Below are 13,643 nucleotides of genomic sequence, written 5' to 3'. Positions count from 1 at the left end.
GCATTCAGTGGGAGATGCTGATGTAAACACGGAGACCGTGTGCAACAGAGAAATGCATCCGTGTAGCGCATGGTCATAGAGTAACAACGTTCTGGCTCTGGCAGGAAAGTGAGTAGACAATATTGTGGGAGGGCGGGGCCGGGTCGTGATCCTACACACCCGGTCCCGTATTAGGCCCTGCCACAAATATATTTTAACATTTCGAATATTTGTTATTTGTGATGTATTACTTACTTACCTCTCCGGGAACCAGTACCTTATCGTGGTGGAGAGGTTTGTGTGCCCTTATGATCCTGAGGGTTGTGTTGTCTGGAGCCATGTGCTCCTGGTAGGGTCTCCCAAGGCAAAGTGGTCTCAGGTGAGGGGCCAGACTAAGAATGGTTCAAAAATGACTCATGGAAAAAACGGCAAGAGGAGGAGTTACCCTGCCCGGAGGAAGCCCGGGGCCCCTGTCTGGAGCCAGGCCCAGATGGAGGGCTCGTCGGCGAGCGCCTGGTGGCCGGGTTTGTCACGGAGCCCGGCCGGGCACAGCCCGAAGAAGCAACGTGGAACCCCCTCTACATCCCTTGGGCCCACCACCCATTGGAGGAACCGCAGGAGTCGGGTGCGCTGCCATATGGGCGGCAGTGAAGGCCGTGGGCCTCGACGGACCAGACCCGGGCAGCAAAGGCTTGCTCTGGGGACGTGGAATGTCACCTCACTGGGGGGAAGGAGCCGGAACTAGTGAGGGAGGTGGAGCGTTACCAGTTGGATCTGGTGGGGCTTACATCGACGCACAGTTTTGGCTCTGGATCCGTACTCCTGGATAGGGGATGGACTCTATTCTTCTCTGGAGTTTCCCAGGGTGTGAGGCGACGGGCGGGTGTGGGGATACTCACGAGTCCCCGGCTGAGCGCCACTACGTTGGAGTTTACCCCGGTGGATGAGAGGGTCGCCTCCCTACGCCTACGGGTTGTGGGGGAAAACTCTGACTGTTGTCTGTGCATATGCACCGAACAGCAGTTCAGAGTATTCGGCCTTCTTGGAGACCCTGAATGGAGTCCTGAATAGGGCCCCAGTAGGGGACTCCATAGTGATGCTGGGTGACTTCAACGCACACGTGGGAAATGACAGGGACACCTGGAAAGGCGTGATTGGGAGGAACGGCCTCCCTGATCTGAACTCAAGTGGATGTTTGTTATTAGATTTCTGTGCTAGTCATGGATTATCTATAACAAACACCATGTTCGAACATAAGGATGCTCATAAGTGTACGTGGTACCAGAGCACCCTAGGCCGAAGGTCGATGATCGATTTTGTAATCGTGTCGTCGGATCTGAGGCCATATGTTTTGGACACTCGGGTAAAGAGAGGGGCAGAGCTGTCAACCGATCACCATCTGGTGGTGAGTTGGGTCAGGGGGTGGGGAAAGACTCTGGACAGACCTGGGAAGCCCAAGCGAGTAGTGTGGGTGAACTGGGAACGTTTGGAGGAGGTCCCTGTCCGTGAGATCTTCAACTCACACCTCCGGCGGAGCTTTTCAGGCATCCCTGCGGAGGTTGGGGACATTGAACCGGAGTGGGCAATGTTCAAAGCTTCCATTGCCGAAGCCGCGGTGGAGAGCTGCGGCCTCAAGGTTTTAGGTGCCGCAAGGGGTGGTAACCCTCGAACACCGTGGTGGACACTGGTGGTCAGGGAAGCCGTCTGACTGAAGAAAGAGGCCTTCCGGGATTTGTTGTCCCGGAGGTCTCCGGAGGCAGTTGCAAGGTACCGAAGGGCCCGAAGTGCTGCGGCCTCGGCCGTGAGGGAGGCAAAGCAGTGGGTGTGGGAAAAGTTTGGAGAAGCCATGGAGAAGGACTTTCGGTCCGCACCAAAGTGCTTCTGGAAAACCGTCCGCCACCTTAGGAGGGGGAAACGGGGAACCATTGAAGCTGTATACAGCAAAGATGGGACGCTGTTGACCTCAACCGAGGAGGTTATTGGGCAGTGGAAGGAACACTTTGAAGAACTCCTAAATCCCAACACGCCCTCTATGGTAGAGGCAGAGCCGGAGGATGATGGGGGATCAGATTCTATTTTCCTGGGGGAGGTCACTGAGGTAGTCAAACAACTCCGCAGTGGCAAAGCCCCGGGAATTGATGAGATCCGACCAGAAATGCTGAAAGCTCTGGATGTGGAGGGGGTGTCATGGATGACACGCCTCTTCAACATTGCGTGGAAATCTGGGACAGTACCTAAGGAGTGGCAGAACGGGGTGGTGGTTCCCCTCTTCAAAAGGGGGATCAGAGAGTGTGTGCCAACTACAGGGGTATCACACTTCTCAGCCTCCCTGGTAAAGTTTACTCCAAGGTGCTGGAGAGGAGGGTTCGGCCGATTGTCGAACCTCAGATTGAAGAGGAACAATGCGGTTTTCATCCTGGTCGTGGAACGACGGACCAGATCTTTACTCTCGCAAGGATCCTGGAGGGGGCCTGGGAGTATGCCCATCCGGTCTACATGTGTTTTGTGGATCTGGAGAAGGCGTATGACCGGGTCCCCCGGGAGAGACTGTGGGAGGTGCTGCGGGAGTACGGGGTGGGGGGGTCCCTTCTTAGGGCGATCCAATCCCTGTACGTCCAAAGCGAGGGCTGTGTCCGGGTCCTCGGCACAAAGTCGAGTTCATTCCATGTGGGGGTTGGTCTCCGCCAAGGCTGCGCTTTGTCACCAATCCTGTTTGTGATATTCATGGACAGGATATCGAGGCGTAGTCGGGGTGGGGAAGGTGTGCGGTTCGGTGGGCTGGGGATCTCATCGCTGCTTTTTGCAGATGATGTTGTCTTCATGTCATCATCGGTCCGTGACCTTCAGCTCTCACTGGATCGCTTGGCAGTCGAGTGTGAAGCAGCTGGGATGAGGATTAGCACCTCTAAATTTGAGGCCATGGTTCTCAGCAGGAAACCGATGGAGTGCGTACTCCAGGTAGGGAATGAGGTTTTGCCCCAAGTGAAGGAGTTCAAGTACCTCGGGGTCTTGTTCACGAGTGAGGGGACAATGGAGCGGGAGGTTGGCCGGAGAATCGGGGCAGCAGGGGCGGTATTGCACTCGCTCTATCGCACCGTTGTCACGAAAAGAGAGCTGAGCCGAAAGGCAAAGCTCTCGATCTACCGGTCAATTTTCGTTCCTACCCTCACCTATGGTCATGAAGGTTGGGTCATGACCGAAAGAACTAGGTCGCGAGTACAAGCGGCCGAAATGGGCTTCCTCAGAAGGGTGGCGGGCTTCTCCCTTAGAGATAGGGTGAGGAGCTCAGTCATCCGTGAGGAGCTCGGAGTAGAGCCGCTGCTCCTTTGCGTTGAAAGGAGTCAGTTGAGGTGGTTTGGGCATCTGGTAAGGATGCCCCCTGGCCGCCTCCCTAGGGAGGTGTTTCAGGCACGTCCAGCTGGGAGGAGGCCTCGGGGAAGACCCAGGACTAGGTGGAGAGATTACATCTCCACACTGGCCTGGGAACGCCTCGGGGTCGCCCAGTCAGAGCTGGTTAATGTGGCTCGGGATAGGGAAGTTTGGGGCCCCCTGCTGGAGCAGCTGCCCCCGCGACCCGACTTCGGATAAGCGGTTGAAGATGGATGGATGGATGGATACTTACTTACACCCGAAGCCCTCTCACGTGACATCATATCCTGGTCCGTTGCATTGTTGGAAAAACAATTGTGTGCGCAAAGACTAACGTGAGTTAACTGCAGGCGCATATGCAGATGATGCGAAATCCACATGTAAAAACAAAAACAATGTAGCAAGACGTAGCGGCACGTGGAAACAATGAAAACTTTGGCCTTTTGGTATAAAACAACCACATTCTTCTTTCAAATATGTTTATTTCTCCATATGTAATGTTTTACTCACATTTCACAGAATTATAAAGTACTTGCTACATCATCTAAGGCTTTGAACACACGAGGTACAGCAGTTTTCACATTCCTCTGGTCTGATACGACATCCCACCACACCTATTGAACATTCACAAAGGAAGCAGGCCTGTAGAAATAGTTCACAACAGGACACCAAACGCTGCTCAGATCAACTCAAAGTTACAACACACAGGGGCTAGAAAACAGTAGCAGAGAAAATTGTCTGTTGGTGTATAAGTTCTTGAACCAACATGCTGATTGGTACACTCTCAGCAGAGAATGGGTTGCATAGGTACAAAGAATTAATCAATTTCTCAAGTATTGTCCTCTTAATGGCTTTTTCCTAAGGGAAAAATAGATTCAATGCCATTGCATGCTGTACAGAAATTAAAGGCTTTAAATGAATGAAACTGAGCCATGTTGTAACTTAATTTGTTTTACAAGGTAATGTACAGGTTCCCGAGCAAATCACTGTGTGTTAATGTGTGTGGGAGAGAGTTTTTGAGGAAGTTATAATCAATGAAACAAAGAGATACATGCATCCAAAGAAGAGATAGGGAATTATGTCCATGATGATTGTGTCTGTCTTTCCTCTCTATTGCGTATTTATTCTGCTATTTTAAAGAAGCAGCATAACACTGTGACTGACAGGTTGGGGAGATGAAAGAATGCAAATGTTTTCCCATCCAATCCTGGTGAATCTACGAGGGTTTGTGCTGTTTAGTGTGCATGACTAGGTGAACATGTGGCTGGACTGCTGTGTGACTCGGATGAAGGTTGTCCTGCGGCTCAGTTCTTTAAGTTTGGCAGCTCCTACATATGTGCAGGTGGACCGCAGGCCGCCCAAGATGTCCCTGATGGTGTTTTCCACATCACCTTTGTAGGGCACCTGGACCGTCCTGCCCTCGGAGGCCCTGAATTCACATAAACATATGTACATACGATGCCCTGCTAACATCTATGTTACATCAGCAACCTACTACAATAAATTATCAGCAAATTCACCTTAAGCCGAAAATGAATCACCCTACAGTACAGTTAATATCTTTACTGTATAACTTTATCCACAAACATTTATTTGTTTAAATATATGAAAACATTCTCACCTGTATTCTGCTACACCTCCCACATACTTCTTCATGGCTGTGTCTGAGCTCATCCCGTAGAACATTTTGAATTTCTTTCCATCTTTCTCAATGACATCACCAGCACACTGATCATGACCTGCAAGCATTCCTCCCAGCATGACAAAATCTGCCCCAGCACCTAATAGAATATTCATAATAACAACAATGGGTTATATACAGTATATCTCCTTTATATATAAAATTATTATCATTATAGTTATATTTTAAAGTAAAGTTGTGCTCCCTTTGTTAATGCATTAGGTACCATGTACTAACAATTATTTTTTACAGCATTTATTAATCTCGGTTCATGTTAATCTACAACTATTGTTTATTTTTAGTTTAGAATGCATTAACTAATGTCAAAATATACATGTTTTATTAAAAAATGTTGTTCACATAAAAACAAAAATGATTCTCTCACCATGAATTTTTCTTCTGCTGAATACAAACAAAGATTTTTAGAAGAATATTTCAGCTCTGTTGGTCGATACAATGCAAGTGAATGGTGACCAAATTTTGAAGCTCCAAAAAGCACATAAAGGCAACACAAAAGTAATCCATACGACTACAGTGATTAAATCCATGTCTTCTGAAGTGATATGATAGGTGTGGGTGAGAAACATCAATATTTAAATTATTTTTACTGTAAATCTCAATTTCACTATGACATTCTTCTTTTGGTTTTTGAAGAAGGCATTATGCATTTTTCATGTATATCGCCACCTATTGGGCAGGGTGGAGAATCTATGGACTTAAATATTGATCTGTTTCTCACCCATACCTATCATATCGTTTCAACAAATATAGTTTTAACCACTGGAGGCTTATGGATTACTTTTATGCTGCCTTTATGTGCTTTTTGGACACATAAAGGCATTTTCCACCATTTACTTGCATTGTATGGACCTACAGAGCTGAGATATTCTTCTAAAAATCTTTATTTGTGTTCTGCAGAAGAAATAAAGTCATACACATCTGGGATGGCATGAGGGTGAGTAAATGAGAGAATTTTTATTTCTGGTTGAACTATCCCTGAACATTTGCCAAGATTAATACATTTCATTCAAGTATTGTTCATTGTGAGTTCAAGTTAACTAACATAGTTAACCCTTAAATGCATGGCTTTTCACCAAACGTTATTACTGAAATGTTTCTCATGAGCTTAAAAATATTTTGATCTGAAGACGTATAATTAAATGTTTGAAATTAGTTTTGTAGACAAAAATATAATTGTGCCACCATATTAACGTATTTAATTACAAAACCAAAGTTTTATTTAAAAATAAAAAGTTTTTGAAATTGATGACTTGGACCAAATAATAAAGAAAAGCAGCCAATAAGTGCCCAACATAGATGGGAACTCCTTCAATACTGTTTAAAAAGCATCGCAGGGTGATTTCTCAAGAAGTTGGTTGAGAATATGACAAGAGTTCATGTCTGTAAATTCTAGGCAAAGGGTGACTACTTTAAATATGCTAAAATATAACAGTTTTGAATCATTTTGGATTTTGTTTAGTCACAACATAATTCCCATAGTTCCATTTATGTTATTCCATAGTTTTGATGACTTTACTATTATTCTGAAATGTGGAAAAAAAATAAAAATCTACTTTAAAGAATGATTAAGTGACCCTAATCTTTTGAACGGTAGTACTCGGGTTTTTAGAGACCCAGCAAGTAAATCTATCACAAATGGATCTACAAAATTCCCAGATAGTGTAAACTTTTCAAAGCATTTTCAAGACAATTAGAAAATAATACAACAGAATATATTCGGATATATTTTTATGTTTTATTTTTCATATATCAATGATATGACGAATCAAATCAAAGAACACGATTCATTACTTCCACTGAAATTTCATGAGATGAAACTAGCTGTCAAACACATACTGAGCCATACTTAACACAAACCTACACAGAAGCTACACTAAGTATTTTCTCTCTTTTTGAGTGTAAATAGATGCAGAACGTACATAATTTCAGCAACTTTTAGTAATTAATATTTATTTTTTTTTGTTAATATTTATTTATTTATTACACTATTGGTAAGAGAAAGGTTGAGGAAAACTAAAGAGGTGAGAGGTATGCATTTAAGAGTTAAATAATGTTAATACAACCTTATTGCAAAGTGTCACAAAATATGTATTTCATATGTGATGATAATCAAATGAAGACTATGAAAACTGAACTCACCAAAAGCTTTAGCAACATCTCCAGGGCAGCTACAGCCTCCATCCTAGAGAGGAAATACTAAAGTTTTACAACAAACTACTACTAAATAGCGACGATTTGTTTATAGTCACGATACTGTAGATAGTATAGGATTGAGGATGCTGCCCTCTTGTGGTAAATTGTGGCTTTCCATCTGTCAGAGCACGTACTGCAATGCTAACATGCAATGCTAACATAATTTTAGAGGTCTCACAGAGATGATGTGTCCCTTGAGTCCGTGAGCAGAGTCGGCACATTCAATGACAGCGCTCAGCTGTGGATAACCCACTCCGGTCTTAATGCGTGTAGTGCACACAGAACCTGAAGATCACAGTGCAATCAAACATAATATACATGCTTCAGATGAAGCAATATGTTTATATGTCGAGGGATGGTTTCAAACGTATAGTTTTTTGTATTATAAATATGTCTTTACGTTTTAGAAAATTGCATAAACCGGAAATTCAAAAACTGATACCTGGTCCAATGCCCACTTTAATGATATCAGCTCCAGAAAGGATCAGCTCCTCCACCATCTCCCCTGTCACAACATTTCCAGCCTAAATGATCAAAATCATTGTCAACATATTTCTGTAGTAATACAAACACTCAAAATAAATGCATGTGTCTTTAAAACTGAGAAAAATCATCTTGTATCTCACCATGATGGTGTGGTTAGGGAACTTCTCCCGAACTCTTTTTACAAACTCGACAAAGTGCTCTGAGTAGCCATTGGCGACATCCAGGCAGATGTATTTGATGAGAGGAATGGCCTCCATGATGCTGCAAAGTTTATCCAGATCTGCCGCTGCACTGCCTGAGCTCACTGCAATATGCTATGGACGAGAAGAAAGATGCTTAATTAAACAGCAAAATGGCATGTAACCTACACACATGCACAACCTATAATATATGCTGAGCAGATCAGAACCTTTCAGCCAACAGGCTTCAATGACAATGCATATTGCCACTGTTGAAGGCAGTTTTTCAGCAACAATACACTACAGTATGACTAAATATGGTAAAGTTGCATGTGTGGATGGATGGATGGACTACTAAATAAAAGGAGACTTTTACATCGACAAGAAAGTCAATTCTGGAAATTAACCTCTAGGCATTCTGGATGACTGGCTGCAAAAGTCTTCCACTCCTCTAGAGAGTAGTGCTTCTGAATGGCTGTGAAGAGAGTGTGCTGAAAGACAGAGCAGAGAGACGTCTGAGAGCCCAAGTCTGGCACTGAGATAGACCGAAATATAAGAGTATCTTAATCCCAGTTCATGGTAACAGGACACAGCTAATTATGTTTCAGCGAGATCTTGATAATCACGGTGATCATCAAAACTTAACAGCAAACAGTAAGTGTTTCATCACTTACTTTGCTTTGTTTAAGAAAGCTCTCACCTTACTGAGCACCTGTGCCATCTCAAAAGTGCCAGTGGTGTCCATATTAGCAGCAATGATCGGGATGCCATTGTACGTCTGCTTGGAGTTCCGGAATGTGAAGTTCCTCTGCAGGTCAACCTGCAAAAACAAAGCATTCAGAGCAAATTAATTTCCATTCACAATGTAAACATTCAGAATTCCTTTTCCTAATACTTCATAGTCCTATCCTATGCAGAGCTGTATATGTGACAGTCTAAAGAGCCTTGCATTATTTTAATGGATGGGGACATATATAACCAAAACATCCTGTGATCCTATCCCATTTCCCTGTTCCTGTAACCCATCCATTTAACGCTTACTGAAACAATTGAACAGGAGTCATTCTCTATTTCAAATAGTGGTTACTTGCATTGTAAATACTGGATTTGTACATTTTCTGAAGAATATTTGAATGGCGCTTGCAAAATTTGCAAAGCTGTTGCTAAGAAGTTCTGTGTGGCTTTTTTCATGTTGCTATGCAGTTGCTAGGGTGTTCTAGGTGGTTTCTTACTGGTCCAAGTCAAAAGCACCCATCCCCAAGTCTTCATGATATTCTATTCCCTCTATATGGATTGGCTCCATATCACTGTTTCCTGTTTTATCATCTCGCAAGCTAAAACTGAAGTAAAGTCTGATTGCTTAGAAAGGTAATAGCACACCTCTCCTCAACAAGCCCCACAATAGGAGGTATCATTAAATAAATATTTCAGGTTCAATAAAAGATGAGCTCAATTTGTGGCATAATGTTGATAACCGCATTAAATAATGTCTGAAAATCATTTTCTTTAAAAAACAAAATCAAAAATCTAACATACAATGAGGCACTTACAATGGAGGTGAATGGGGCCAATTTTTGGAGGGTTTAAAGGCAGAAATGTGAAGCTTATAATTTTATAAAAGCACTTATATTCATATTTCTGTAAAACTCATTTACCCATAATTTTTATAGTCATTTTAGGATTTATTGATGTAAAATTGGCTATAACTTTACACAGAAAAGGTTAGTAAATTATCTTTTGACACTAAAATCATGTTAGCATTCACATTGTTTAGGTCTTCTGGCTGTACTTTTTAATCTGTGAGTATTTTGATGTTTACGGATTGGCCCCATTCACTTCCATTGTAAGTGTCTCACTGGAACTCGTAAAATATAGCAAAATCATAAGCTATCATGCAACTTTTGTTTAAGAAAGGAAACTTCTGTGAACAAATTTGGTTACTCTTTCCATTATAATTTATGCAATACAAAATGACTTATGTATATAACCTATAATATGCTTTTCTTGTCTTGTCTCGATGTTTTCCTTCATACACAAACATTTTTTACCTATTAAATTCATGGATAGGTTTAGTGTTTCTGTAAGGGGTTAGACTTTAGATTTGGGGTAAAACTAAGAAAAGTAGTAAGATAAGATTGTCCATTGGTTAGTTTATGTTCTCTGTGGAAGTAAAGGTTGTATGCTTTTGTACCAGTTTGATTCAAGCTTGAATCAAGTTTTAAATCAAAACGTATAAGTTACATAAACCAGTGGCAAGTAGGTTTTTGTTTAAGCAGAGACTTAATAACAGCTGTGAAATGTGAGTTAGGCCAGAATGTGACTGTTTGACAGGCTGTTTTTAATAGATTGCTTTGTAGAGTCTTATGAAGGCCCTCAAGTTCAGCTGCATCCATTTCACTGGTTTTATCTTGAGTTAATTTGTGCTGAATCATTTATTAGATTGTTAGAAAAAAAGCTCTGTGAGTTGTAACCTGATATCCTGTATACAGAGTGCACTCTTTCTCTCTCATGCTCAGATGTCAGTCCTTAATCAGTCATCTCCAGCTCCAGAAAATGCTGCACCCTCATCAGTTAAACTATATTGCTCTTTGAATATATAATTGTTTTACTGCAGAGGAAAAACTCATCGATAAAAACTAATCAACAATATAATGCATTTTTGGCGTTGTAATGAAAACAAAACCCTACAAATTACTTTACAAAAAAGGATTATCTGGAAACGACTTTGCTAATGTGTGTTATTTACTATTAATTTTGTAATTATATTTAATAAATCTTTAAGAAGATGTATTTAAAAGCCCTAAAATTACATTTAGTAAAATCACTTATCTTCTCTTAAATTTTCCATGGAAGTGTCTCTATGCTGCCCTCTTTTGGGTATCTGGATCCCAGCTTAAAAATCCCTGATTTGCTTAACTGCAGTTTTGTTGTTGATTATTGTTGCACTTGAGGCTAGACCAGTGATTGATCACTGCAGGTGAATTGAAGGCCCTCGTCTACTGTTCTGTCTATATTAGGCTGTTTATCATCACAGTCCCATTACTGCCTGGGAAATCTCCTCTGAATATAACAGTCTGAACACCGAAAAATCAATAACACTTTATGATAAGGTTCTATTTGTAACATAATGCATTAGGTATCATGAACTAAAAATGAACAATAATTCTTAAAGCATTTGTTCATCTTGGTATTATAAATATGATAAAATATAATATTTAAAAGTACATACAAATGTAATATTTAAATATAACTATTATATAAAAAAATAGATTAATGCTTAAAACAAGAAAAAACAATGGATTCCATTTGTTAACATTAGTAAATGCATTGGGTATCATGAACTTACAAATAACAATTTATTTTACAGCATTTCTTAATCTTGTTTAATGTTTATTGATATATTTGTTCAATGTTTATAAAGCATTAACTAATGTTATTGAATACAACCTTATTATAAAGTGTTACCAAAACAGTTTGCAAAGGGGAAAAATGATTAAATCTACAGTATATTCTTTGAAAACCAGTCTTTACTCTTTATATCTTATATATTTTTGCTTTTCAAACAAATGTATCTTGTTTAAAAGATTTTTTAGATATCTTTAATGTAAACAAACAAAAATATATATTTATTTTTTTCACTGTGTGTGTGGGCAGGTTTGAGTGGTTTACGATTACTTTTTTAGGTAACAACTAGTAGTTACGAGGGTATTATGCTATAAATGTGGTTTTTGAGGACATTTCTAGTGTCCCCATAATTCAAATCGCTTAAAAAACATACTAAATGATGTTTTATTGAAAATGTAAAAATGCAAAAAGTTTTTTGTGAGGGTTAGGTTTATTGGACAGACTCTATAGTTCATACAGTATAAAAAGAGAGTCCTCATAATGATAGCTACACCAACATTAGTGTGTGTGTGTGTGTGTGTGTGTGTGTGTGTGTGTGTGTGTGTGTCTGTGTGCATGTGCGCGCAAAGTAAAACAGGATATGAATCAGTTAATGTTGTATCATTGTTGGGACAAAAGGCTGACAACTTAACATGCTCTAAACCAGTGCTGTTGAAAGAAGACAAATACCTCAGCTTGTGGATTCTGAAATTGCTTCTGTAAACTAAAAATACTAGAGAAACACAGTTAAGCAAGTGGCATAACTGGGGGGAAAAACTGTTGAAAAAAACATTTTGTTGAAATAGAAATGAATAGGCTTAGCAACCATCATTACAGCTCAACACTAGTCTTTATCAACTAAATGTGTGGAACAGGACACTCAATAATTCCAGATGATCAAGTAAGTGTATGTGCATGTATGTTTTAGTGGGCAATTAATGGGTGGACTGACTGTTCAAGTGTAACAACACATTGGGATCTGCCCCTATTTATCACACAGCGTGCCACACGCCTATTTTTAAACATGTTTTGAGGGCTCCAGCTCTTAGGTTGCCTTTACTTCGTCTGGTCAGTTGTCCTTGCAAACCACAAACTATGCTGGACTTCTTTCAAGACATATCAACACCACAAAATAAAGAAAAGCCAAATCATTCTGGAGCTCCGGCTGCTGATTGACCTTAAAAACTAAACATGGGCCCCATATATATATATATAGATATATATATAGATATATATATATAAACAGTCCTGCCAGCCAGACTCCATTAAGGTCATTTGGATTTAGATTGTCCCCTTCTGAATTTAAATGATTCATTCAAAGTTTAATATAACAAGCCCATTGACATGAATTTTTTCTAATACACAGACACCAAGCAGAAGGTCAACCTTACCTCAGACCTGCTCTTCAGACTGCTCCTTTTTGGTCTGAAAAGGACATCTTTGAAGTCCAATTTCAGGTCAGCATCCACCCGGGGCATTGTGACGGGCCTTAGAGTGGAGGAGAGTTTCCAGAACTGGGCTGGTGCAGTTACTGCTCCAGACCTCCAGACACCAAACCCGATCCAGCAGAATAACAGCGTATTTATAGTTTAGAAAAGGCCATCACTTTCCAGGCCCCCATGGCTTTATTTGGCAAGACCTATATTCTCTCTCTCTCTCTCGCTCTCTCTCTCTCCTCTTTCTCCATGATTCCCCCTCCACTTGCATTCAGTCTGGAGTGGCAGCAGCAGCGATAGAAGTGCTTTATGTGTGGCTGCCTGACATATATAAGCACACACACACACACACACACCAAACACATAGAAATACAGTGACTGCCCTCCAGCTCTGCACTGCAGTATCTGTGCCCACAGAACCTGCTGTCCAGCTGGGGTATTGCTCCTCTGAATCAATGAGTAATCTCATTGGAGGAAGAGGGAGGAGGAGAGAAAAATGAAGGATATCTTTGTGTCTTAAACATAGGTGGTGTGCTTTTGCTGTTGTCTAATATGGAGAATTGTATCATGTGGGGAAGTGAGCCTGGCACTGTAAATGTATTGTTATATATGGCATCCCGTAGTATCACATAAGATCATTTTGTTTTGTACATGTGAAGTAGATCATTCATTTTTTACATTTTCTGAAGAAAATGTGAGTTGTGCTTGCCCATGTAAAATTCATTGCCACAATACAAGGGTGATCTGGGTGGATGCTTACTGTCCCAGTGTACCCTAGCATTGAGACAATGAATTCTACATGTTATGTTAGTTTGTTTGTTAGTATTTATGTTGTATGTGTTGTTGTCTACTAGCTGCTGTGAATTGAGTCCAAATCAAATTTCCGTACATGGGGCAATAAAGTATATTCAATTA

The 13,643-nt window shown here is 41.1% G+C and overlaps 1 protein-coding gene across 1 annotated transcript; it reads right to left on the bottom strand.

The window, feature by feature from the left end:
* Positions 1 to 3,797: 3,797 nt before the first annotated feature.
* Positions 3,798 to 13,017, bottom strand: LOC127620081 (GMP reductase 1-like). Its single transcript, XM_052093178.1, has 9 exons — positions 12,684 to 13,017; positions 8,609 to 8,728; positions 8,316 to 8,399; positions 7,870 to 8,043; positions 7,686 to 7,767; positions 7,422 to 7,528; positions 7,190 to 7,232; positions 4,970 to 5,129; positions 3,798 to 4,777 (listed from the first exon to the last, which is right to left on the bottom strand). The coding sequence occupies exons 1-9, from the start codon at positions 12,768 to 12,770 to the stop codon at positions 4,597 to 4,599; spliced, it is 1,038 nt and encodes a 345-aa protein (XP_051949138.1). The 5' UTR covers positions 12,771 to 13,017; the 3' UTR covers positions 3,798 to 4,596.
* Between the last annotated feature and the right edge of the window lie 626 nt (positions 13,018 to 13,643).

Source organism: Xyrauchen texanus, chromosome 26 (genome assembly GCF_025860055.1).
Source record: "Xyrauchen texanus isolate HMW12.3.18 chromosome 26, RBS_HiC_50CHRs, whole genome shotgun sequence".
NCBI classification, from domain to species: domain Eukaryota; kingdom Metazoa; phylum Chordata; class Actinopteri; order Cypriniformes; family Catostomidae; genus Xyrauchen; species Xyrauchen texanus.
The sequence above is the reverse complement of the archived record's forward strand: the minus strand, read 5'-3'. Positions and strand labels throughout refer to the sequence as shown.

Excerpts from the sequence above, each read along its gene's own strand:
- LOC127620081 (XM_052093178.1), bottom strand. The coding sequence starts at position 12,770 with ATGCCCCGGGTGGATGCTGACCTGAAATTGGACTTCAAAGATGTCCTT. Across the intron at positions 7,768-7,869 it reads TCCCTAACCACACCATCATG|GCTGGAAATGTTGTGACAGG; the intron begins GTGAGATACAAG and ends TTGATCATTTAG. Across the intron at positions 7,529-7,685 it reads TAAAGTGGGCATTGGACCAG|GTTCTGTGTGCACTACACGC; the intron begins GTATCAGTTTTT and ends TGTGATCTTCAG.